We start from the raw sequence: 23,385 nt of genomic DNA, 5'->3' as shown, positions 1-23,385 counted from the left end.
CTAGATGCTAATGCTCATGTGATCATTATTGTAGTGATCACATCCTGAGAGCATATCACTCTGAGTATGCACCAATTTCCAAGTGAATTGTTCCAACTCGTTTAACAAGTTTATACCTGTATGACCTAAAATTGCGTCATGATTTGACTATGTGACCTGGAATTTGCTTTGAGTTAATCATGAGTTTTCTTTTATACAAAATGAATCTTATAGCTGTTCATGCAGAAGTTGAAAGTCTCGATTCTATTTACAGCATAAAAAGAAAGCTCTTTAGGGGATGATAGAGTCAAAACTTGCACACTGGCTATCACAGAGTTACGCCAAAGAGTATTGGGATGGCATTTGATCTCTACCTTGATTTATATGCGTACATATAGTTCCTTAGTTTTTTCACTTCTTCAGATGATTCCTCCAGTAAATGATCCACGTATAGACAAGTTCCAGCTCCGCTGCAATTTCATTGTACAGTGAGTTAAACAAACGTTAGTGTCACATACATAATATGGTATTATCTTATATATGCGCAAGGTTACATCTAAGTGAGAGATGTGCATACCAAAGAGGTCCAAACGGAAGCCATATAGCATCCCACCGGAACTTCGGAAGCCTAGAACACAAGTGAAAAAAGATCAGCACAGTCATACATAAGAGCACAAGTATCCCTATTCTTGATCTACCATATATACTAACAAAAAGATTAAATGGTACTAAAAATTGCATTATTATCTATGAACCAGCATCTCTGGAGCTATACATTGAGACTGAAATTGAATGCACTCTAGCTTCTCTAGTAGTAATTATGAGGGTTTGTTAAGTGTTCTATGATATCCGAAGTAATGAAATTTATACTCTCTAGTGAGTACCTCAGCAAGTAGTAAAGCCAAAAGATGGTCAATGCAGATCCAACAACAGATGAGTACCAGAACCATCGTCTATGATCATTCTTCTTATCTCGTAGCCCGACAATGGAGAGACAGCACGCCATGATAGCGATCCACTCTGATCCAACAATCCAATGATAGAAATGTTATCGTTGTAAGAGTCAAACATGCTTAAACTTTTTTAAAAAATAACTAAAGATCAAGCAGCAAAGTCTTCCGATGGATTTAAGGTTTCAGTATGGCCATGAATGGGTTCTTATAATTATAGTAGCAGAGAGTGAGGAAGGATTTTTATGCCTAAGGTCAAAAACACTCATAATGCAGTCAATCTTTCTCGTTCTACACTATTCCACCAATAGATATGCTCTCTTATGGAAAGTGATACTCGGGAACTACAGCCGGAGAATGCCCATGAGAAACTGTGCATAATATTATTATGCATCTAACAACTAACATTACTACTTGTTTACCATATTGGTACAAGAGATTACACAGAAAGTTCCACACAAGCTCCGTATTGGTTGTACCACCATATGACAAGTCAAATCTAGTAAAACATGACTACAGAGTAAAAACACATAGATGAAAGACAAACCAGCTGAAATGACCATCCATGACTTGAGATCTTCCATGAAGTAGGCATGATACCGCTGCACAGAAAAAAAAAATGGCATAACTTAAAAAGAACTTACGAAATACAGACCGTACGGAGTATATTATAAAGAGACATTTGTATAACTCCATACATAGAATTAGTGTATCATACAAAGATTGAAAGTGTAATAAATTCAGTAAACTATTAGCTCTCCATAGTCAGGCAATACATTCAAAACTCTAAATCCAAAACCTATCATTAAAACAACACTCAATCTCGATTGAATCCTTTAAGTGTTACTTCAACTCCCTTTAGTAAAAAAATCAAAAGTTTTCGCTGCAACTGACGACAAGGAATCTGATCTGAATTATTCAACTATGGACTCAATTCAGGTAAATTATATTAGCTCTCCATAGTCAGGCAATTATAAATTCAAAACTCTAAATCCAACACCTATCATAGAAACCATACTCACTTTCAACTGAACTCTTAAGTTTTAATTCAAATCCGTAATTATAAGATCAAAGGTTTCGCTGCAACTGAAGACAAGTGATCTGATCTGAATTTTTACCTATGGATTCAATTCAATAGAAAGAGCAGTGGAAAAACAAACAAGAGGCCACACTTAAGGGAGAGTTGATCATACCAATTCCCATGGTGAAACGAACTGCTGGAAGATGGAGTAGAAAAGGAAAGCTCCATAACAGATCAGAAGAACCACGAACACACTCTACGCATAAGAGAAATACAAATACAAACTTCTCAGAACTATACCTCCTCAAATTTTCCTAGAAATTAGATAATGTTCTCCGATCTTACCCTCCACTGCCGACTTTGCTGAGCGTGAGCTTCCTCGAGCGACCTAACGTACTCCTCTTGCTCTGTAAAAAAAAAAACGAAGATGACAAACGAGAAAGAGTTACTACGAGCTCGCTTTTACGAATCTGCCGGAAAAAAAATCAACAGAAAGAGAGAAACAAAACCTTGCGTATCGATAGGACGAGAATCGACGTCGTCAGAAGTAGGAAGGACGAACTTATCATCATCTTCTTCGCGACGAGTTCTCCGCCATTTTCTCGCTAACTTCTTCATCTGAATTTTTCTTTCTTCAGTGATTGCAAACAAACTCAGAAAATTGGAAACCTTCAATAAGATTTTAGTAAAGGGAAGTCTCCTCCAGAGCCGCCACCCCAACGAGAGTTTCTCTAGTCGAAAAAGCCTTTTAAGTCACCGTCTATTTTAAAAGCCCAGCCCATATTACTATACACCGGTCCATTTCTTGGCCCCCAGAAAAGGAAATACATCATTAACGCCTAAGATAAAGCAATTAAATAAATTAGTTGCCATAAACCGTCGGCTCAACCAGAACAAGTTTATACACAAACAGACTAGAAAAATATTCATAACGAATAATTCGATAGGGCAATATTTGCCATATATACATCAAAACATTTAGTACACCGATTTGAATACAGATCCGCAAACATATATGATGAATTAATCATCCTCATTTCCATATTTGTGATAATTTTGGATTCATGTTTCTTTATCTTCTCCGATTTATATATTGCTAAACAAATCACTCGCATCAAAAACGTTATCAAACTTTCCAATATTCTGTAATGATATCCGTAATTAATTCTCTCCTTGGCATTTATTTCTCCTTATCTCTCTTGTTCCCTATATAAGAATACGATCGTGTCTCTTATCTTCCATTCACTTACTACAATCGCAACCCAAAAAAAATAAACAGTTCTTCTCTTTCTAAGAAACCAATCTTCTTTGTTAATTATTTGAGATGGCTCAAATGACGCTGAACGTTGAGAAGACGGTGATCCCTGACGGTGGGAAAAGAGCGTACGTCACTTTCCTCGCTGGAAACAAAGACTACTGGATGGGTGTGGTTGGTCTAGCTAAAGGACTTCGTAAGGTGAACTCTGCTTATCCTCTTGTTGTGGCGACTCTCCCAGACGTGCCTGAGGAACACCGTCAAATCCTGGTGGCTCAGGGATGCATCATTCGTGACATTGAACCCGTCCATCCCCCGGAAAACCAAACCGGTTACTCCATGGCGTATTACGTTATCAACTACTCCAAGCTTCGTATTTGGGAGGTAAATATTTTTACTTACTATATATGTATAGTTGTGTTTATTTATCAATATTATTACGTGTGTTTTAAAAACATGATGATCCTGTTGTTACGTCGAGAGTGTTACGTAGTAGTAATAAAGATTATATATAACCAATATCATGTCCAATATGTAGATCATTAGTTAAATAACTGTGTACAACCGTGAACCGTGTATACATAATAATTTTAAAAGTCGTTATTCAAACGTTTTTTCCCACATATATGTTTAACGACTTCTCATTAACATATTTAAATACAGTTTGTGGAGTATGAGAGGATGATATATCTTGATGGAGATATACAAGTGTTTAGTAACATCGATCATCTTTTCGATGCTCCTCGTGGCTACTTGTACGCCGTCAAAGATTGCTTTTGCGAGATATCTTGGTCCAAATCTCCACAATACAAAATTGGTTACTGCCAACAGTGCCCTGAAAAGGTGACGTGGCCTGTCGAAAGCCTCGGCTCTCCACCGCCGGTATATTTCAATGCTGGTATGTTGGTTTTTGAACCAAATCTCGTCTCTTACGAGGATCTCCTTCGTGTTGTTCAAATCACGACTCCAACTCTTTTTGCCGAACAGGTGCAATTTTTGTTTTTCATTATTTGAGTTTTTTTTTCTCTATCATACGATTCTAATATTAATGTTTGTTTTTGATAGGATTTTCTGAATATGTACTTCAGAGACATTTACAAACCAATCCCCTCGACCTACAACCTTGTATTGGCTATGCTTTGGCGTCATCCTGAACATGTTGACCTTGACCAAATCAGTGTTGTTCATTACTGTGCTAATGTACGTTTTATTTTGTTTATTTTTTTTCCTTTCTCTATATACTTAATATATATGTAAAGATTTACTAAATTTTTATATTTCTAATCAATATTTACAGGGTTCAAAGCCTTGGAGATACAATGGGGCTGAAGAGCATATGGATCGAGAAGACATAAAAATGTTGGTGAAAAAATGGTGGGAGATTTACGAGGATACGAGTTTAGACTACAAATACTTCGTTGAGAGTGACTCTAAGCCGAATCCGATCATTGCACCCTTGGCTTCCAAAGAATCTGTTGGCGATGTCCTCACCAACCTTGCCCCCTCCGCCGCATAACCTAATCGTTTTATGTGGTTGCTATATCTATGCAACATTTTTTTTTTGTTTTCTTTTTGGTTTTAATAAAAGAGGTCTAGCTATATATAATAATTTTATCATAATTATATATAGCAACCTCGTTTGAGTTTTTATGTTTTACTTGTGAGATTATAGAGTGGTTGGTGTTGTTTGTCGATGTCGACCTAGACCACCGTATATCTCTCTATTTTATAATCAAATAATAAGAATGCAATTTAGCTTTAATTCTCCTTCAGTCGTTTTTCTTCTTCTCTTTGCATCTATGTAACATTTTTACACATCAATGGTATTTCGATATGTGATAATGTTGCAACTTATGTTTTGAAAAGACTTTCTTAAAATTAATGCGGATTTTAGTATAAAAGATAGGGACATTATAACTGAAAACAATTTCCCAAGGACATTTTAATTATATTAGTTTCCATATAAGTTGTAAATTTTCGGTTCTGAATACTATCCGATTCCTACCAATATGGTAAGGAAAATAAATAACTAAAATGTTATATTTCTTTTTTGGTAAGGACTAAAATGTTATATTTCTATTTTTTTTTGTATATAAACTAAGGATCCGTAAAAATATATCTGAATCTACTTATTTATGAGTCTCTTACCTCCATTATCCAGTTTTGGATACTGTAACTAATTTTAGCGTGACTTCCAAACTTGTCATTTTAGTTAGTGGGTGTATTCAATTTAATATTTCAAATGAGTTGAATTTTCATGAGATTTTAGAGAAATTGATATGATTTATTTTTTTATTTTTTTTTAATTTTTTATTTTTTGTCAACAAAAAGAAATCAGCTTAAAAGAGCCAATTTGCGGGAAAGTTGTTTACAAACAGAAGATGATGCGGAGACAAGCGCGCACGGCGCGCTAAAGAGTCCGCTCGTACATTCGCATTTCTAGTAACATAAACCAAAGAAAAAGATGAAAATTCCTCCCTGTCACTCTGGATATCGTCTAGATAAGGTGCAAAGGCTGGCCAATCCTGGGGCGAAGACATCATCTTCACCAAGTCAGAACAGTCCGTATAAAAGACCACCTCCGAGAAATCATGTCCAATCATGCAGCGCATCGCCCAAATGAAAGCTTCTACTTTTGCATGCAACGGAGACAAACTGCGCCGGTAGTTGGTTGTGCCATACAAAGGAGCGCCATGTGAAGATGTGCACACCCATCCTGCACCTGCAAAAACATCCGTCTCTTTCCACGAACCATCAACAAAACACCTATGACCTGAAAAAACCGACGGTAAATCACACCCCGGAGTCCTGGTAGACAGAGCTCGTGGGGAGGAAGAAATTTCATCCTGCTCGAGCTCCACCTGTGCCTGCTGCCAAGTCTGCATCTCTCCTTCCGCCACTCGGACAACCACGTCAGGTCGTTCCACCTCATTCTCGAAAACCCGTGCGTTCCGAGCTTTGCAGATATTGCCACATTAACCAATGATTTATTGTAAAAATATTTTAAATCCCACCTAAAACTATGAAATTTGGATTTCTGCATTTTAACTTAAGAAATCCTCTCAAATCCTCCAGAAGTTCTAAAAATTATTAAAACCTAAATTCACAAACTATTTTGAATAACCGTGGATTTTAAGGTAAATTTTTAAATGATTTGTTCAATAATTTCAGAAGACTTTTTAAAATCTATGATTTAATAATAGGATTTGTAAATCATATATATAAAAGTAAGGTTTTACTCTCTCCTTATTAGCTGGTTTTCATTTAATATTTTTTATTTTTCATATATTTTTTTTATTACAAATCCATAATTACAATATTACTTGCTACTATTAAATGACCATATAATTCATTTTGAAGTTAATCACCCACTTACCACCATTATGATTTTTCTAATTGATTGTCAGTTACATATTGTGCATATATATCATAATTACAAATCCATAATTACAATATAATTCATTTTGAAGTTAATCACCCACTTACCACCATTATGATGTTTTAATTGATTATGTCAATTTTCAATTGACAGTTACATATTGTGTAATTACTATAATAACATATGAATTTTTATAAAAAAACTCATAACCCACAAAAATTTTATTTATTATAAATAGTTGCTTCTAGCTATTCTAACACACAGAAAATATATGCAGTATACTCTAGCCTTTTTCTGGTGAAGATGATTTGTTTTTCTTTTCTTTTTTTGTGAAGAGCTAATTTATTACTTCTGCTTTCATATTTCTCTATTATTTACGAATTCTCCATCTCCAAACTCTATGCTGAGATTTGTTTTAAGATATGAATGTCCACGTATTGAATATATATTTTTCTTCTACTAAATTTATAAATTTAGATATAGAATAATGCAAGAGGGTCTTATACTCCCTCCATATCATAGTAAGTAATTACTTCTGTTTTATATATACTTATATATGTATTTAATTTTTTCTTTCTTGTATTTTTTATTTTGTATGTAATATTTGTTATTGTTGGCAATATATATATATATATACATATATGTTATTTTTGGATATTAAATATATTAACATAATTAATCTTATTATTTATAATAATAATAAATATAGAATAATATGCCATGTGAGATAAATTTTAGTTGAATTTTATTCAAACAAAATAAATTATAAATATAACTCCCACAATTCTAAATATGATTTAATTGCCATCAATTCTTATCATATAAATAATCATTCTCTCATATTAGTATTTTATCACTCTTCCGTTCTCACATTATCTCATATCTTCACTATTCCTCAAATTTTTTTTTTTTGTATTTATTTTATTTTGTTGTTGTATGGGTTACAAAACCAGATGAAATATCATTGTAATAATTTAACATTGTTTTTAAAAAAAAAAAGATTCATCTCCATTATCTAATTTGGGTTATCATCATATAAGTAATCATTCTTTTCTCCTCTCCCACCATATCTCAAATCTCAATTTTTAAAAAACCTTTTCTAAACGTTGTTATATGGGTTACATATCAAAAGAAACAATTGGTACATTGATTTCTGTATTATCTATTAAAAGAATTTTGCTGAAAAAAAAATCTATTAAAAGAAATACACATATCTCACTATAACTTTTCTATTTCAAATCTCATATAATTTTATAATTTCACAATATCATTGTTTTTAGCTATATCTCAAATCTCACATAATTTTGTAAATTTTACAATATCATTTTTTCCTCGATTTAACAAATGATATCTTAACTTCACAAACTTTTACCTTAATTAAATAGGATATAAAGGTAATTTACAATTTTTAGTTTAATTTTATCATAATTTACGAGAAAATATAGTTTATTGTTTGTTACATTCAATCGTAGTCATTTCCTATTTTGTTTAGTATTTGTATATAAATATGAATTTAAAGAATTTTTAATATCTGAAACAACCCGACCCTTTTTTTTTTTAATAATAACATTAAATACAATACATAATTAAGCAGCCCATACTACTTAACTAGACCAACCTAAATCACAACTCCTCTTTAAACCAATAACAACCAATACACACAGCGGAAACATACCAACCCTACAGAACCATTACAACATCAATACAATACCAATCCTAAGCATTCTATCCAACAACCTAGCATATATCTATCCAAGATTCCCAACATAAACAATATAGCAAAGACCAACAACACACAAACGAGACCCTAGATCATCCTCCTCCTCATCGCCATGATTCCACGTCACATACCTTTACCTGCACACCACAAACAACAATTGAGATGCGTAAGTATTATCACAAATACGTAGTGAGGCAATCCTCCCATCTACTGGGCTATACACACAAGCCACTGAGAAACCAATGCTTAACAAATAACAACCAAACACAAACAAACCAGGAAATCACATAACAAGCAACTTGGTGTTGACCGACACCAGAGAGGTGTCGATCGACACTGGCCAAACATGGTGTCGACCGACACCTAACTGGTGTCGATCGACACTCCCTTCACAGACGCGAACTGCACAAATCCGAACGACGAACCTCCGTTTCCTATCATCCGTTCCAACCTCACCCAAAACCTTCAAGAACCTATAGGAACAATAATACAACCACCACAAGCAAGAACAACACCACTAACACAACCAATCAAGCAAGAACAACACCACAAAGCACCACCAATCAAGCAAGAACAACAAAGGATTCTCAGGCTTAGATAAGCCATGGTCATGCACTCACCTTATCAACTGATTATAACAACCAACACAATCAGTTGAGATCCTCCTAATGTCTGAAACAGCCCAGAAACGCCCGGTAACTAACAAATCGCTCCGGTGAAAAGCTACCCCTAGATGTCACGAAGCTTCCCTCAAAATTTCAGCACGATCAGGCACCACACGAGACCACGATCTCAGTTACAATCTCCGATGGTCCCAACTCGCGTCTGAGAAAACGTGTCTCACGAAACTGCCAATAACTCATCGAGTTTAAATCCAAATCTACTTCTGTAAAAAGGCGAATGACGATAAAAGATTTGGGAATAAAACCACCAAATTTCATTACCTTTGAGAACGAATTGATATGCCGAAACTGTTTCCTCCCAAACCCTAACGATTCTGATATTTCTCCTTTAATCTCCTTCAACCACAATAGGCTCTCTCCTCTCTCTCTAACTCTGAAAACGGCGACCACACACCCTAAAACCCTTCATTTGTCGCTTCTCCACTTATATACTTGGTTTAGATAACTAAACCAAACCAACCAAACCAAAATTGCGAATTAAAACAAACCCGACGAACCGAGACAAAGGGGTGTCGATCGATGCCACAAGGGTGTCGATCGACACTCCTTCCAAAAATCACAGAATCTGGTTCGCGGATGTTACAATATCTTTTTGACCTCATGATTCTCTGTATATATGATGAATTATTAAGTTTTTAATAATTAGAGCTTACAAATTTAAAAGTCATATGACTTACAAAAACTCAATTTTCAGAAAATTTATGATTTAACTTACTAATATTAGACAATAGCCTAAATAATGTTAAACCAATTTACGCTATCACTATAAATGAATAAAAATAATGCATCACTAAGACCACAAAATAAACTTTATTAAAATAGTTATCACAATAATTTTGAGAGAATTTGTTAAAAATACCCCTTTTGATATACCCCTTTTCAAAAATACCCTCTTTTCTGGCCATTTTTATTTATGCCCTCTTTTAATTTTTAATGACCATTTTACCCTTAGATGAAAATTATTTTATTCAATAAAAAGAAAAACAAAATTTTCCCGCCAAAAAATTTCCGACATATTTTCCCGCCAAAAAATTTTCAAAAAAATTTTCCCGCCAAAATTTTTTTTGTCAAAAAACTTTTGATAAAAAATTTCGAAAAAAAAATTTTCCCGCCAAAAAAAATTTATAAGGTTTTTAAAAGGTTTTATAAGGTTTCTACCTTATAAAAGCCTTATAAACACCTTGTAAAGGCTTTTACAAGATTTTTTAAAGAGTTTTAAAAGGTTTTTTAAACAACTTGTAAACGCTTTTACAAGATTTTTAAAAGGTTTTTAAAAGGTTTTAAAAGGTTTTCAAATGGTTTTTAAAAGGATTTTTAAAAGGTTTTTAAACACCTTCTAAACCCTTTTACAATGTTTTTAAAAACCTTGTAAAAGTTTTTATAAAATTTTTAAAAGGTTTTTAAACACCTTTTAAATGCTTTTAAAAAGTTTTTAAAAGCGTTTACAAGGTGTTTAAAAACCTTTTAAAGCATTTACAAGCTTTTTAAAAGCATTTACAAGGTTTTTAAAAGCGTTTACAATGTGTTTAAAAACCTTTTAAAAACCTTGTAAACGCTTTTAAAAGTTTTTTAAAAGCATTTACAAGGTTTTTAAAAGGTATAAATTTCAATTTTTTTGGCGGGAAAATTTTTCGATTTTGGCGGGAAATTTTTTTTTTTTGGCGGGAAAAAATAATTTTTTCGGGAAAAATTTTCGATTTTGGCGGGAAAAAAATTTTGGCGAGAAATTTTTTTGGCGGGAAAATATTTTCGATTTTGATGACTGTACATTCTTGCTGTCACTCAAAAAGGGTAATTTGGTCATTTTGTATATAAAGAGGGGTAGTTTTAAAAATGGTCAACATGAAGGGGTATTTTTAAAAAGAGATATGGAAAAAGGGGCATTTTTGAGAATGCCCCTAATTTTGAAATATGACTATAATTTACAAAAATATATGGCATGGAAGTACATAGGACTTGATTGCACCAAATATATTATCATCAAACGAAAAATTGATTTCTTTAGTTTATTTAAACTCATATTACATAGTTTTAAAAATTTGATGTACACCAAAAATAAAATAATAATAACATGTTAATTTATCTTATTTTTCCAAAATATAATAGCGATTATGAAACAACCCACACGTAGCGTGGACTAATACCTAGTATTATTAAAATATATATATATATATATATATATATATATACATTTTTAGAGATATTTATGAAATAAATCATGAGTTCAAACCTATTTACAAGCATGTCATTGACATTAAATATTTTTAATTTTAATATACTATTTATTAAATTATGATAAGGTTTCCAATTTTTTAAAACAATTATTCCTCCATAATCGCAACTTTCCAAAAACATAAATATAACATTTCCTAAGCTTGAAAAAATTGAGAATTAATCATCAGTTCCAAAAACAAGTTTTAATTCAGTTACTCCTATGAGATTGAATAAAGGGAAAATTGATTTAAAAGGACATTTTTTCTTCAATTTGTCCCACTATGCTTTTTAAAAAAAAATTTTGGTAGAGTATGTTTTAGAATACAGAAAACTCAGTTATACCCTTAATAACTCTATTATACCCTTAATTGTAGAAAAAACCAAAATTTCTTTTTCTGTATTTCTTCTTTTTTTGTATACTTCCTATATTTAATCAAAAAAATACTTCTTTTTTTAATCTATATCCTCAATTTTTATACTTTTTTTACTTCTTTTTTTGTATACTTTTTTTTACTACTCGCCTACCAAAAAGAAATAAAATCTCGACATTATCGATCAATACCCACGGCGAGTATCTCTCTCTCAGGAGATATCGATTGTAACCCACCGGCGAGAATCGACTCCGGTAGCTTCTCCCACCGGCGAGGATCGACGACTCCGGTAGCTTCTCTCTCTCTCTCTCTCTCTCTCTCTCTACACAATTGAGTTTTTTCCCAAATCTATTTCAAAATTTTTCCCCAAATCTATTTCCAATCGATTTCTCTCTCTTTCTCTCTCTCTCTCTCAATCGATGCATGCAATTGTTTGTTTGGATTGTTGTGGTTGTGTTTTTTTCCCCAAATTTGATAATGTATCAGTTGAAATTTGTTTCAATATAGTCAATATAGTTTCTATATGTGATTGATTGTTGTGGGACAAATTTTTTTCTCCAAATTTGATAATGTATTGATTGAAATTTGTGTTTTTTTCTTATAGTTAGTATAGCTAATCGATTGAAATTTGTGTTTTTTCTTACAGTTAGTATAGCTAATTGATTGAAATTTGTGTCTTTTCTTATGTTAGTATAGTTAATCGATTGAAATTTGTGTTTTTTTCTTACAGTTAGTATAGATAGCTAATCAATTGATATTTGTGTTTTTTCTTATTGTTAGTATAGCTAATCGATTGAAATTTGTGTTTATTCTTACAGTTAGTATAGCTAATCGATCATGTTCATCATGTGTTAGGATAGCGATTTGGGTTCATACTAATGAATATCATTTTTTTAATAATAAAAAACTCCCAATTGTTTGTAGCTTGTGACAACCCGTCCCGCGGACCCCACTAGCCCACCGCTAGCTGCCCGAACGGACCGTCTGTGGACTCCACTAGCCCACTGCTAGCCGGCCCAACAGACCCCAAGTTGGCCCTGCAGGGCATCGATCCTAACCCATCACTGTGGAAATCCACATCCACCAGTAGGTTATTGGTGCGCCAAGCGTTCCTCGAACCCTGGTCCCCACCCTTTAACAACCTTCCCACAGGACAAGCTGTCACCAATTGATCACCAAAATGAAACGACCGACCTTTTTTTTTTTAATAATAAATAATAAATTTATAATATAATATAATAATAAACTACAACTAGTGGTCCCATATCCACTAGCCACCTAACCACAATCAGAATCATCAGCGGAAAATATTACCAATATCCAATAAATATAAATAGCCAATATTAATTTCAATCACAAACTAATGATCCAAACAACATACAAAGAACCAGCAATCCTAAACAACATTCTAGGACTCCACTTTAGCAATCTAACAGAAGCCAGACAACCAAACGAACCACTAGAACATCCTCCTCTTCATTGCCCTGATTCCACGGTCACACTTTGCCTTTACCTGCACCACAAACACATATTGCAATGCATGAGTATTTAATAAACACTCAGTAAGACAATCCTCCCATCTACTGGGCTATACACACAAGCAATAGAGACATCACTAACCATCAACCAACAATCATCAATCAACAATCAACAAGCCAAACAACACATAAACAAGCAGATTAGAAAAAATCTCCAGCTTAGATAAGCCATGGTCCTGCACTTACCTTAACAAGTGATTCACAAAACTAAATACAACCAAATGAGAGGCTTTCCAATATCCAATAACAACCAAACTTGTTCCTACAACCAATCACAACAACAAACAAATATTGAAAACAAACTGCCAGAAAAGAACAACCTCACAAGTGAAACCACGAAATCAAAACGAACCGTTAACTTTCTAATCCCTCCGGTGAAAAGCAAGGTCTATTTGTCCAGAAGCTTCACCCAAAATTTCAGCACGATCGGATCTCAGATGAAACCATAATCGATCCCGTAACACCCGCTGGTCTCAATCCGCGAATGAGAAGAAACGCCCCACGAAACTGCCAATATCTCCTAGAATATTAACCCAAATTCACTTCTGTAAAAAGGCGAGTGTACGAAAATCTCTTAGCTACAACCATACCAAAAATCAGTACCTTTAAAAACGATTTGACCAGTCGAATCCTTCTTCTCCCAAACCCTGACAGTTCTGTTTCTCTCTTAACACTAAGGAAAAAGTTTGATCTCCTTCTCTTTCTTCTTTGCACCAAATAACCAACACTTAACTGTCTTTCACTCCCTCTCTCAGATGAAAATGTCGACCAAAACACAAAAGCATGAGAGGAGGCGTGAGTTTAATTAGATTAAACCAGGATTTAATTAAACCAAAATTAATTAAAATCCACTCTTTTGGTTTACTCAACATAACCTAAACTCTATTTCTGGAACACGGATGTTACAATCAATTGGTGATAGCTTGTCCTGTGGGAAGGTTGTTAAAGGGTGAGGGACGAGGGTTCGAGGAACGCCTGATGCACCAATAACCTACTGGTGGATTATGTGAGTTAATCCACAGTGAGGGGTTAGGATCGATGCCCTGCAGGGCCAGCCTATGGGGGACTAGCAGTAAGGCTAGTGGGGTCCACGGACGGGTTGTCACATAGCTTTACCCAACGAACAGCTACAGCACATGGCATCGGTGTAAGGTATTCATTTATATCGAAGCAGTCTTCGTGTGTTAAACACAAATTTATACTTTATTTTTTGTTAAAACGTTTTAAATATTGGGAAAATTGATTTAAAATGATAGCGATTTGGGTTCATACTAATGAATATCATTTTCTTAATTTTTTTTTCTGTAGCTATGGAAACAGAATTTCCTAAACGCCTATTTAGAGATGGATTTGAGCCACAAGTGAAGAAGATTAACAATTCCTGTCGAATTTCTATCTTGGGTAAAGTCAAACAAGCATTACCTAAAGAGTATGAGAAAGTGAAGAATGATCCAGTCTTTTCACATGTCTTTGCAATCTACAAGAATTGTTTAGGGTATTCAGGGCGTTTGATACACAGCATGATGTCTAGGCAGTTGGTTACAAAGAAAAAAAGAGAGATATGGTTTGTGTTTGGAGGGAAGCCACTCAGATTTTCAATGCAAGAGTTTCATGTTGTGACTGTGCTCAATTGCACTTTCGATTCTAGTTGTGATTTAGAGAATTGGAAAGATGATGGTGGATTTTGGAGCAAATTGATGAAGAGAAAAGGTCTGACTATTAGCATTAAGAGCTTGGTTGATGTGCACTTACCTGTAATTCACAAATGGAAGGAGGTAGATAAGATCTGATTGGTGTATCTTCTTGTGATAGCTGGGTTGGTTATGGCTAAGGATGAGAAAAAGTATATTCCACTCAAATACATCCAGATGGTAATGGATCTTGATAAGGTGAGGACTTATCCTTGGGGTCTTAAAGTTTTTAAAAGTCTTGCTAAGTCTATCATAGAAAAAAAAGAGAAGATTTGAAGAAGATCAATAGCTATGCATTAGATGGTTTCTCATATGCATTTCAAATATGGATGATGGAGGCAATTCCAGACATTGGAAAGTTGTTGGGAGAAAAGATTATCAGAGAATTTAGAGAAGCTCCTCGATGTTCTAACTGGAAAGGCGCAGCCAAAGTATCATATGATGATATCATCCAACTAGAAAGTACATTTGGACCGAGGGCACTTTCTTTGCCAACCCAACTCTTATCAAATGTTTTTTTGCTATTAGTTGATGTCATTGTTTAATCTTTAACTTCTACCTGTTTTTTTTTTTTTTTTTTTTTAGGATATTGTTTATCCATACATATCTATTACTGGCGATTTCGACGTTGTTGACTCCATTGAGTTTTTACGGCGTGACAAAACAAGCGATGGTGAAGTCGATAATTTGAGAGACAAGATCAGTTCTGGAAATGATTTTGGAGACCATATTTGGGGAACTGTACAAGTTGATGATGTGGAGGGTGAACATATTCAATTAAAAGATGATGTTGGCAGTAAGGTGTGTGAAGAAAATCAAGGGTCTAGTGCAACAAAGAGTGGTGAGAGTATGCAAGCTGCTAATGATGAAGAGTCAGGTTGCAAGAGGAAGAGACAACCTGATCATGGTGCATAGAGGAGGAAAAATGAGCGAGCAGCAACAACACATCGAGCTGCAACAGATGAACAAATGAAGTCCTTTATTAGTGTGTTTGAGACTTGTTTCAAGAGTTTTGAGAAGAAGGTTGACAGGATTGGAAAACATAGAAAAGGATATCTCACTCTTGAAGGATACTATAACTTCAGCTGGAATTACAATAAGCACTCAAGCCACGGTTGAGCAACCATCCATTCCAGCAGAAAAAAAGAGTAAATCTGTAGTACGTAAGACTTAAATCTCTATGTTATGTTTGTTTGTTTTTTTTTTTTTTTTTTTTTAAGACTCTAAAAGAATATGTAATCGGATATGTATGTTTGTGGGTGTAATAATAAGTGTTCATATTTTTGTTAAACTTTTTGTATGGACAGGATGAAACGTTTTTAGTTGATGATCTTTTCACTCATCATAGTGAAATAGATCTTAATTTGGATTCACAAGAATTATTACAGAAATCAGTAGGACACCTATCTCAAAAAGCAGATGTACTTGGGTTTGATCCTACACAAAATGTATTGTGCAAAGATGACGTACGGAGATTGAATACTACAAACGCGGGTGAATTTGACATGGATTCTGTTTTGGTGTTCGTTTCTGATGATCGGTTCGATGCTTTTGCAGAGTGGCATAGAACAAGGGGGTAAGTTGTTCAATTATATTTTACTATAATTGTTACAGTGTTATGCTCTTTCGATGCTTATGCATAGTGTTTTCTTTTGTGTATTTGCAGAATGATTCAGTTGGGTCCAAGTTTAATTAACGAGGAATTACTAAATCAAGTCATGACAAGCAACGTTTGGCTTCATAGTCTGGTACGTTGCAATATTTTTTGTTTGTAATGCTATGTAATACTTTAGTAGATTTTTTTTTTTAATTGCAATTTTCTTTTTTACAATGAAATATTTTTCAGGAAATGGATGCTATGATGTATATATTTCGGGAGAATACATCTTTAGGCCGACTGAAGTCAAATCGTGTTGGCTTCATGAATTGTTTGTTTGGCATGCAAATCAAAAACGAATATTTGAAGTTTAGAGAAGGTAAAAAGGCCACAAGTGGGATTCTACGATCTTGGGTTATGCAAACGGTTACTTGCCTTCTCATGGAAAGACGGGGAAGAAATGGGCATTAGACTTCGACAGAGTTTACGCTCCTGTGAACATCAATAATAATCACTAGATATCTGTGTGCATTAATTTTGGCCTAAGAACTGTTGAAGTATTTGATTGTTCTGGTCTAACCCACAGAAGTCATATGGATCCATTTGCAATCCTCATCCCTCAACTTGTGAAGGAAGTTCAGACCAAAAGCTATGGTAAATATCTTCATGTGTCTCCATATTCTATCATTTTTGCTTCAGTGCCACTAAATCATAATAAGTAATGCTGTGATTGCGGAGTGTATGCACTTAAATACATAGAGTGTCATATGCATAATCTGGATATGAGTTTGATAAACGATGACAACATTAAAGAAGCTCGTACGAAGATTGCAGTTGACTTGTGGGAAGCAGCATCTGATCCTGTGTTCATTGAGCGAATGGCAAAGTATGAGCCTCCATCTGTGTCGCCTCATTTTGTAGACCTTAGTTAAATTTTTAATTGTGCTACGATTATTATTGTTCCATCTTGTGCTTATTGGCATTATCATTTCTTTATTTATTTGGTTGTAATTCACGTCTTTTAGCTTAAGGTTTTTACTTATGTTATCTTATTTAGCTTTTCAACACCATCGAGGCACACACAAATATTTCAAACACGTCTTCTATAACTTGGGGTGTCATGCTTCTAAAATTCACACAATCCAATAACATTGACCATAAACATATGAAAAAACATAAGAAATCCAATAACGTGTATTTGAAATATAAGCAATTGAAGATTAAAAAACATAAGAAATCCAATAACATGTATTTGAAACATAAGCAATTCAAAATTAAAAAACATAAGAAAATTGATTTAATGTGAAATCCAATAATGTGAACTCCAAATAATGACGAAGAAGACTACATGTCATGCTTCTAAACCTCCATGTAAGCTAACAAGACCAGCCTAAGATGAAAAAAAAAGAAATATATTCATTGTTAAATTAACGAAACTAAAACATGTATTTGAAATGATGTGTAAAAGTTGCTGAACAAACCTATTATTAGATCGTGTTTTCACATGTCGATCTATTGTGACCTTCTTTACCACAACGGCCACACTTACGCCCCTTCGCTCCTTGTGACGATCTTATCTTGTCTTCCACTGATTCATATCTTCTTTTTCTTCTTCTACCAGCTCCTCTTCTTGTCTCAGGTGGTACAAATTTTACATCACCAACAGTTTCGGGAACACACCATTCATCTTCAGGAACACCTATAGGATTAATGTTTTCCTCGTACAATGATCTCCATGCAGCAGTAGTGAACACATCATCAGCGTATGGGTACAGACTTCTCCCAATACTAAAACATGCTTTTATGGCATGTCTACAAAGAAGTTTTCCTATGTCGAACTTTCCACATGAACAAGTCCTCTTCTCCAAGCCAACAATAAAATCTACTCCTTTACCTTTAATCTGTAATATGAATTGAGATATAGGATAAGCTTTAAACTTTTCACCCTTCTCTATTCTTCTAGAAATCTTCTGCTCCACCTCAATGGTTAAAGGGTCGTTCTGCTGCTCACTTAATTTCCTACGCTCATAAAACCAGCGGATTAACATTTCTCTAATGCTATCTAACAAAGGAATTATTGGATACTCTCTCGGTGATCTCAAAGCTGAATTTATTGATTCAGCAGGGTTGTTGGTGTTTATGTCATATCTATATCCAGGAAAATGACATATAGCCCATTTTTTCACATCAGCCTCCTGTAGATAACCTCCAATCACCGGACTGATAATGCAAATTTCCGCAAAATGTTTATCAAACTCAGCAATTCTATAAGCTTTTGACGCTTTTGCAAGACGACCAGCCACACCTCTTCCTTTATAATTTGTTACCACATTACTTATCAAGTGGTGGATGCAAATACCATGTTTAGCCAACGGGTAGATTTTTCCAATCATTTTACCAATAGATATATGTCGATCTGACACAAAAGCTAAATCTTTGTCATCCGCAATAACAACCTTAAGCTGCATTAAAAACCACTCCCATGAAGCATCATTCTCAGAATCAGCAATCCCAAATGCAATTGGATACAAATTAGAGTTACCATCTACGGCTGTAGCAACTAGTAGAATTCCTTTGTACTTGTTCTTTAAAAACGTTCCGTCAACTACAATGACCTTCCGAATTTTCTTGTAGAACCCTCTTATTGATTGACCAAATGAAATGAATAGATACTTAAATCTACCATCACAATCAATATCATAATTTGTATGCGTACCAGGATTCGCCTCTTTTAGCATGTGCAAGTAGTTAGGTATCTTAGCAAAACTTTTAACTGGGATTCCTCTTACTTCGTTAACTGCATACTCACGAGATTCCCAAGCTTGGGAATAAGTTAGCTCACATCCATTCTCCGTACGCATAATATTAATGATGTCATTGGGTTTAGGTCCCTCCTTGACACCTTCATAATTATGTTTGATGAGATTCCCGATTGTTCTTGCTGAAAGTGTTCTACCAAATTTCGTTTTCCTTGAAGGAGCACAAGTATGGCTACCCACATACTTGTTGATTTTCCAACACGTAGACCCTTCGAAGCACTCATCACAAACACACCATTTGCAAACATTATTAATACAGCGTATACACCAAAATCTTGTACCATATTTAGTAACTCTGTAATCGAAGTTATACTTCATCGCAAAAATTTCTAAACTTGCCTGTAAAGCTTCCTTTCTTTTGAAATATTGTCCCTTCTTTACTATAGAATCAACCATCATAGATCTAGCACCAACTTCAGCGTCCTTAGAAGTTATGAAGTTAGAATCATTCGGTTTTGCTTTGCTCACAAATTTTGGCAGCTTTTCACACAGAAGATCGTCAACGCCTCCCTCACTTGAATCGTTTGGTTCCTTATTCAGATCAATATTGCTTCTATCATTCACCGTGGCTTTAAACGTCACACACAACCGTATGTTATTCTTCATTCTCCAATAAGCAACAAAATTTTTCACTTGACGATCATTCATCATAACAACCGGAAGAGAATCAACACTGAGATCAAAGGGTAAATAACTAAATTCCACATCAACCATATTTTGTTGTATTTCATAGTCTTCCAAAACCATCATCTTTAGCTCTTCAAGAGTTGAATTGGCTTGAAAAGTAAGAAGTCTCCCACGTTTTTCTTCATCAACAATAAATCTCCATTCATTTTGGCCGCTACATCTCCATACACCACATGTTACATAGATTTGCAACATACTGCAAAATGGACTCTTGAATGAAATTTAGGTTGGAAAATGTTGAAAAAACTTGAACAAAATCGATTAAAAATGTTTAATGTTTTCAGAACACGTTTTCTAAACATGTTAGAACGTAATCTTAAGAATATATATGATTAGCATAATTTCGGGATTACGTAAATATATTGTTTCCTTAAATTTCGGATTCAGTTTCCTTGTCTAACATAGTGTAGAATATACTTTCTAAATTATGAAGAACATAGAGGAAAGTGTAGAATTAGTGTTCTAATTTTCGCAGGACACATGATCAAATGTAGATTTCATAATCTGACTTCAGTAGAATATGTATAAAGTGAAGAAAACAAATTCTAAAATTTGTAGAATATAGAGTTATGTGTAGAATATATATTCTACTTTCTGTAGAAGACATACAAAATCCGACTTCTAAAAGTTTTAAAAGATATATTTATTCTAAAGTTTTCAGAACAAGTAGAGTGCGAAGAATTTGTAATCTACATTATTTAGAACATGTAAAGTATGTAGAATTTATAATCTAATATCTTCAGAATATATACAATTAGTAGAACATGTATTCTAAATGTTGCAGAATAATTTTTTTTCAATGTTAAAACACCAAATTTTCATCAAAAACACCTTATGGCAACCTCTTTCTTATTTCTAGAATTTGTTTTTAGGTGATTGAAATTTTAAAATTGCTTAAAAGTTAGTTTCATCTTTTTAAAGGGTAATTTAGGCATAGTGGCAAATTTAGCGTAGAAGGCATAATGAGACAAATTGAAAAAAATATGTCCTTTTAAATCAATTTTTTTCTTGAATAAAATACATGGAAGCCTAAGGATAAGATTTTTTTTTCCGTGTATAGTTCTCTAATTGTTGTAGCCATTTTCTGTTTAGTTTATTTGATTTCCTGTTTTATCTTTAATTTAATATTTTTGATGAAACTAATATAATTAGTAGACATGAAGTTTCGACTTTTTGTAATTTGATAACTTACAAAATGACTATTTTTAATAATATTTTTATTCAAAGAGCGTAGATTCAAAAAAAATCTTTTAACTTATCTTTCTAAGCAAATATTGATAAAATTATCTCATTTTATTTTAACTAATAACAATAATAGACGTGCATATGATTTATTTAAAATTATATCATTCCGCATATATAAAAGAAAATTGGTGATTATGGGTTATAACCAATTATAAAACTGAATATATATAAAACATATAAATGCAACTTAATTTTTATATATTTTAATCTAATAAATATAGCCCCGCGGTGTACCGCGGGTGAATATCTAGTTTTATATAAAAGTTGAATACACAAATCAGTCTTTTTAGAAGTGTAATCCATGTCAGGCAATGAAAATCAATGAAAATTTTAAAATATTATATGTTAAATTCGAGTTTTACTATGGGCTTCCAACTCAAAACCAATTGGCAATGAGTGGATTGGTTATAACCCTTTATATATTACTTAAATCTTTTCACATCTTTCCGATGTGGGATATTTTACACTAACACCCCCCCCCCTCACGCTCTGGCATGACCATCTGAAGCGTGGGCACATGTGGGAACAACATCCACGGGGTGGCCCAATAATCAACCTGGCTCTGATACCATGTTAGATTCGAGTTTTACTATGGGCTTCCAACTCAAAACCAATTGGCAATGAGTGGATTGACCCTAACCCTTTATATATTACTTAAATCTTTTCACATCTTTCTGATGTGGGATATTTTACACTAACATTATGATGTCTATTATTCATTGATGTGAAAATAGTCAGATAGGTGGAAATAGTCAAAGTATATGTGTAGCATTATACAAATATTGTACTTACACATTAATCTAGTTTGTCTACCCATATATGAAGCGTAATTAAATTCAGCCTTATACGAGGTTCATCTGCAAGTGTCTTTTCGATCATAGCAATCTAATCATCACTCATGATACTCCGTTTTCTTTTGCTAGCAAGATTTTCTGATATCTCATGGTTTGTATTTGTCTCTTTGGTGTTCATGATTTTCTAGCGTACTTAAGGTTTTGATTGATATGAGATACCACTTAATATACATTTTTATATAATAAGATATATGCTCAAATTCCTTATGGTGATAAGTAAATTTTTCTTTTTGCTTTTGGATTAGTTTTTTTTTTTGGTAAATATATATGTCTACATATAATAATATATTAATTTATAATATATTAATTTATCTTCGTACTATTTTTTTTCTAGCAATTAACTTAGACATGTGGCAAAATCTAAGATCGTTAATTTGACACATGTCGCGATCATATTAAACAATCATTTGGACATATGTCGACATCTTATCGATATAATTGACACGTGTCACGATTTCGTTAATGAGTAACTTTGACATCAAACTTTATATAATAAGATTTGGAGGCCATGTCAAAAAAAAACAATTTATACAACAAAAATAAAAGAGATAAAATTGTGAAGCAGTTTATGAGTCTTCCTATTTACTTGTCTTCGTCTTCGTCTTTTGTCTGTATATATTTGGGGTTTCTCATGGCGAACTCTTTCTTTGTTCCAATTGTGCATCGTCTCTGTGTATGAGATTCCATAACGTATTCTTGCCGCAAGATTCATTCATATAATTTGAGAAATCTTTTGTTACAACTTCTTTACTACGCCTGTCTGTTCTCTCAATAGAAATTGCACATGAGTCCACCCAATACAGGGCCAATGGGTCGAGATCGACTTGCTTGTCCCTGATTACACGGCATACACAGTGCCGTGTCTACTATTTTCTTTTTCTGAACGTTAATCTATAGAACATTAATATACTAGCTACTATTATTTAGTTATGTGTCATAGATGATTATATCTCCTTATAAATAAGTATAAAGCCCCAAAAAAATATAACAGTTTACAGAGAAACAGTTTGAAGATATTGCATAAAATTATATCACTGATTTATATAGCAAATTAAGAAGGTTATTAAGGGTAAATATAGATATGAAAATATGTTTATATACATGTATTCAAACAATGTCTAAATTTATCTACTATACATATAATTAACCAAACACAACTATAAGATTTTTATTTTACATTATAAAATCTGAAATATCCATAAAATGTTTCACAATTGAAAATATAGGTATTTAGAAACTTTTGTTAAGATTCAAAATTAAGATTCTATTATCATTTTTATTTGATATTTTTTACTTCCTTTGAATCATCATATAATACATTAAATTAATAAAACTCTAGAATTTTTTTTTTTTGCATTTGTCATGATTCTAGTATTGAAAAA

The 23,385-nt window shown here is 33.4% G+C and overlaps 4 protein-coding genes across 4 annotated transcripts; 1 reads left to right on the top strand and 3 right to left on the bottom strand.

Moving 5' to 3' along the window:
* Positions 1-167: 167 nt before the first annotated feature.
* On the bottom strand, positions 168-2,666 carry LOC104730785 (uncharacterized). The gene is made up of 7 exons (XM_010450002.3): positions 2,460-2,666; positions 2,296-2,357; positions 2,123-2,206; positions 1,477-1,531; positions 864-999; positions 557-607; positions 168-449 (listed from the first exon to the last, which is right to left on the bottom strand). Exons 1-7 carry the CDS (start codon positions 2,566-2,568, stop codon positions 350-352), a joined length of 597 nt encoding a protein of 198 aa, XP_010448304.1. The 5' UTR covers positions 2,569-2,666; the 3' UTR covers positions 168-349.
* Positions 2,667-3,245: 579 nt separating this feature from the next.
* On the top strand, positions 3,246-4,795 carry LOC104730784 (galactinol synthase 6-like). The gene is made up of 4 exons (XM_010450001.2): positions 3,246-3,589; positions 3,869-4,192; positions 4,271-4,405; positions 4,503-4,795. Exons 1-4 carry the CDS (start codon positions 3,275-3,277, stop codon positions 4,719-4,721), a joined length of 993 nt encoding a protein of 330 aa, XP_010448303.1. The 5' UTR covers positions 3,246-3,274; the 3' UTR covers positions 4,722-4,795.
* A 749-nt stretch (positions 4,796-5,544) lies between these two features.
* LOC147930257 (uncharacterized) lies at positions 5,545-6,090 on the bottom strand. The gene has a single exon (XM_087476782.1). It carries the CDS (start codon positions 6,088-6,090, stop codon positions 5,545-5,547), a length of 546 nt encoding a protein of 181 aa, XP_087332908.1.
* Positions 6,091-17,586: 11,496 nt separating this feature from the next.
* LOC147930256 (uncharacterized) lies at positions 17,587-20,874 on the bottom strand. The gene is made up of 2 exons (XM_087479787.1): positions 17,880-20,874; positions 17,587-17,788 (listed from the first exon to the last, which is right to left on the bottom strand). Exon 1 carries the CDS (start codon positions 20,097-20,099, stop codon positions 17,886-17,888), a length of 2,214 nt encoding a protein of 737 aa, XP_087335913.1. The 5' UTR covers positions 20,100-20,874; the 3' UTR covers positions 17,587-17,788; positions 17,880-17,885.
* Positions 20,875-23,385: the final 2,511 nt, after the last annotated feature.

The sequence above is a fragment of the Camelina sativa genome, chromosome 12, assembly GCF_030686135.1.
Source record: "Camelina sativa cultivar CO46 ecotype springtype chromosome 12, ASM3068613v1".
NCBI lineage: Eukaryota > Viridiplantae > Streptophyta > Magnoliopsida > Brassicales > Brassicaceae > Camelina > Camelina sativa.
This window is presented reverse-complemented; position numbering and strand designations above follow the sequence as displayed.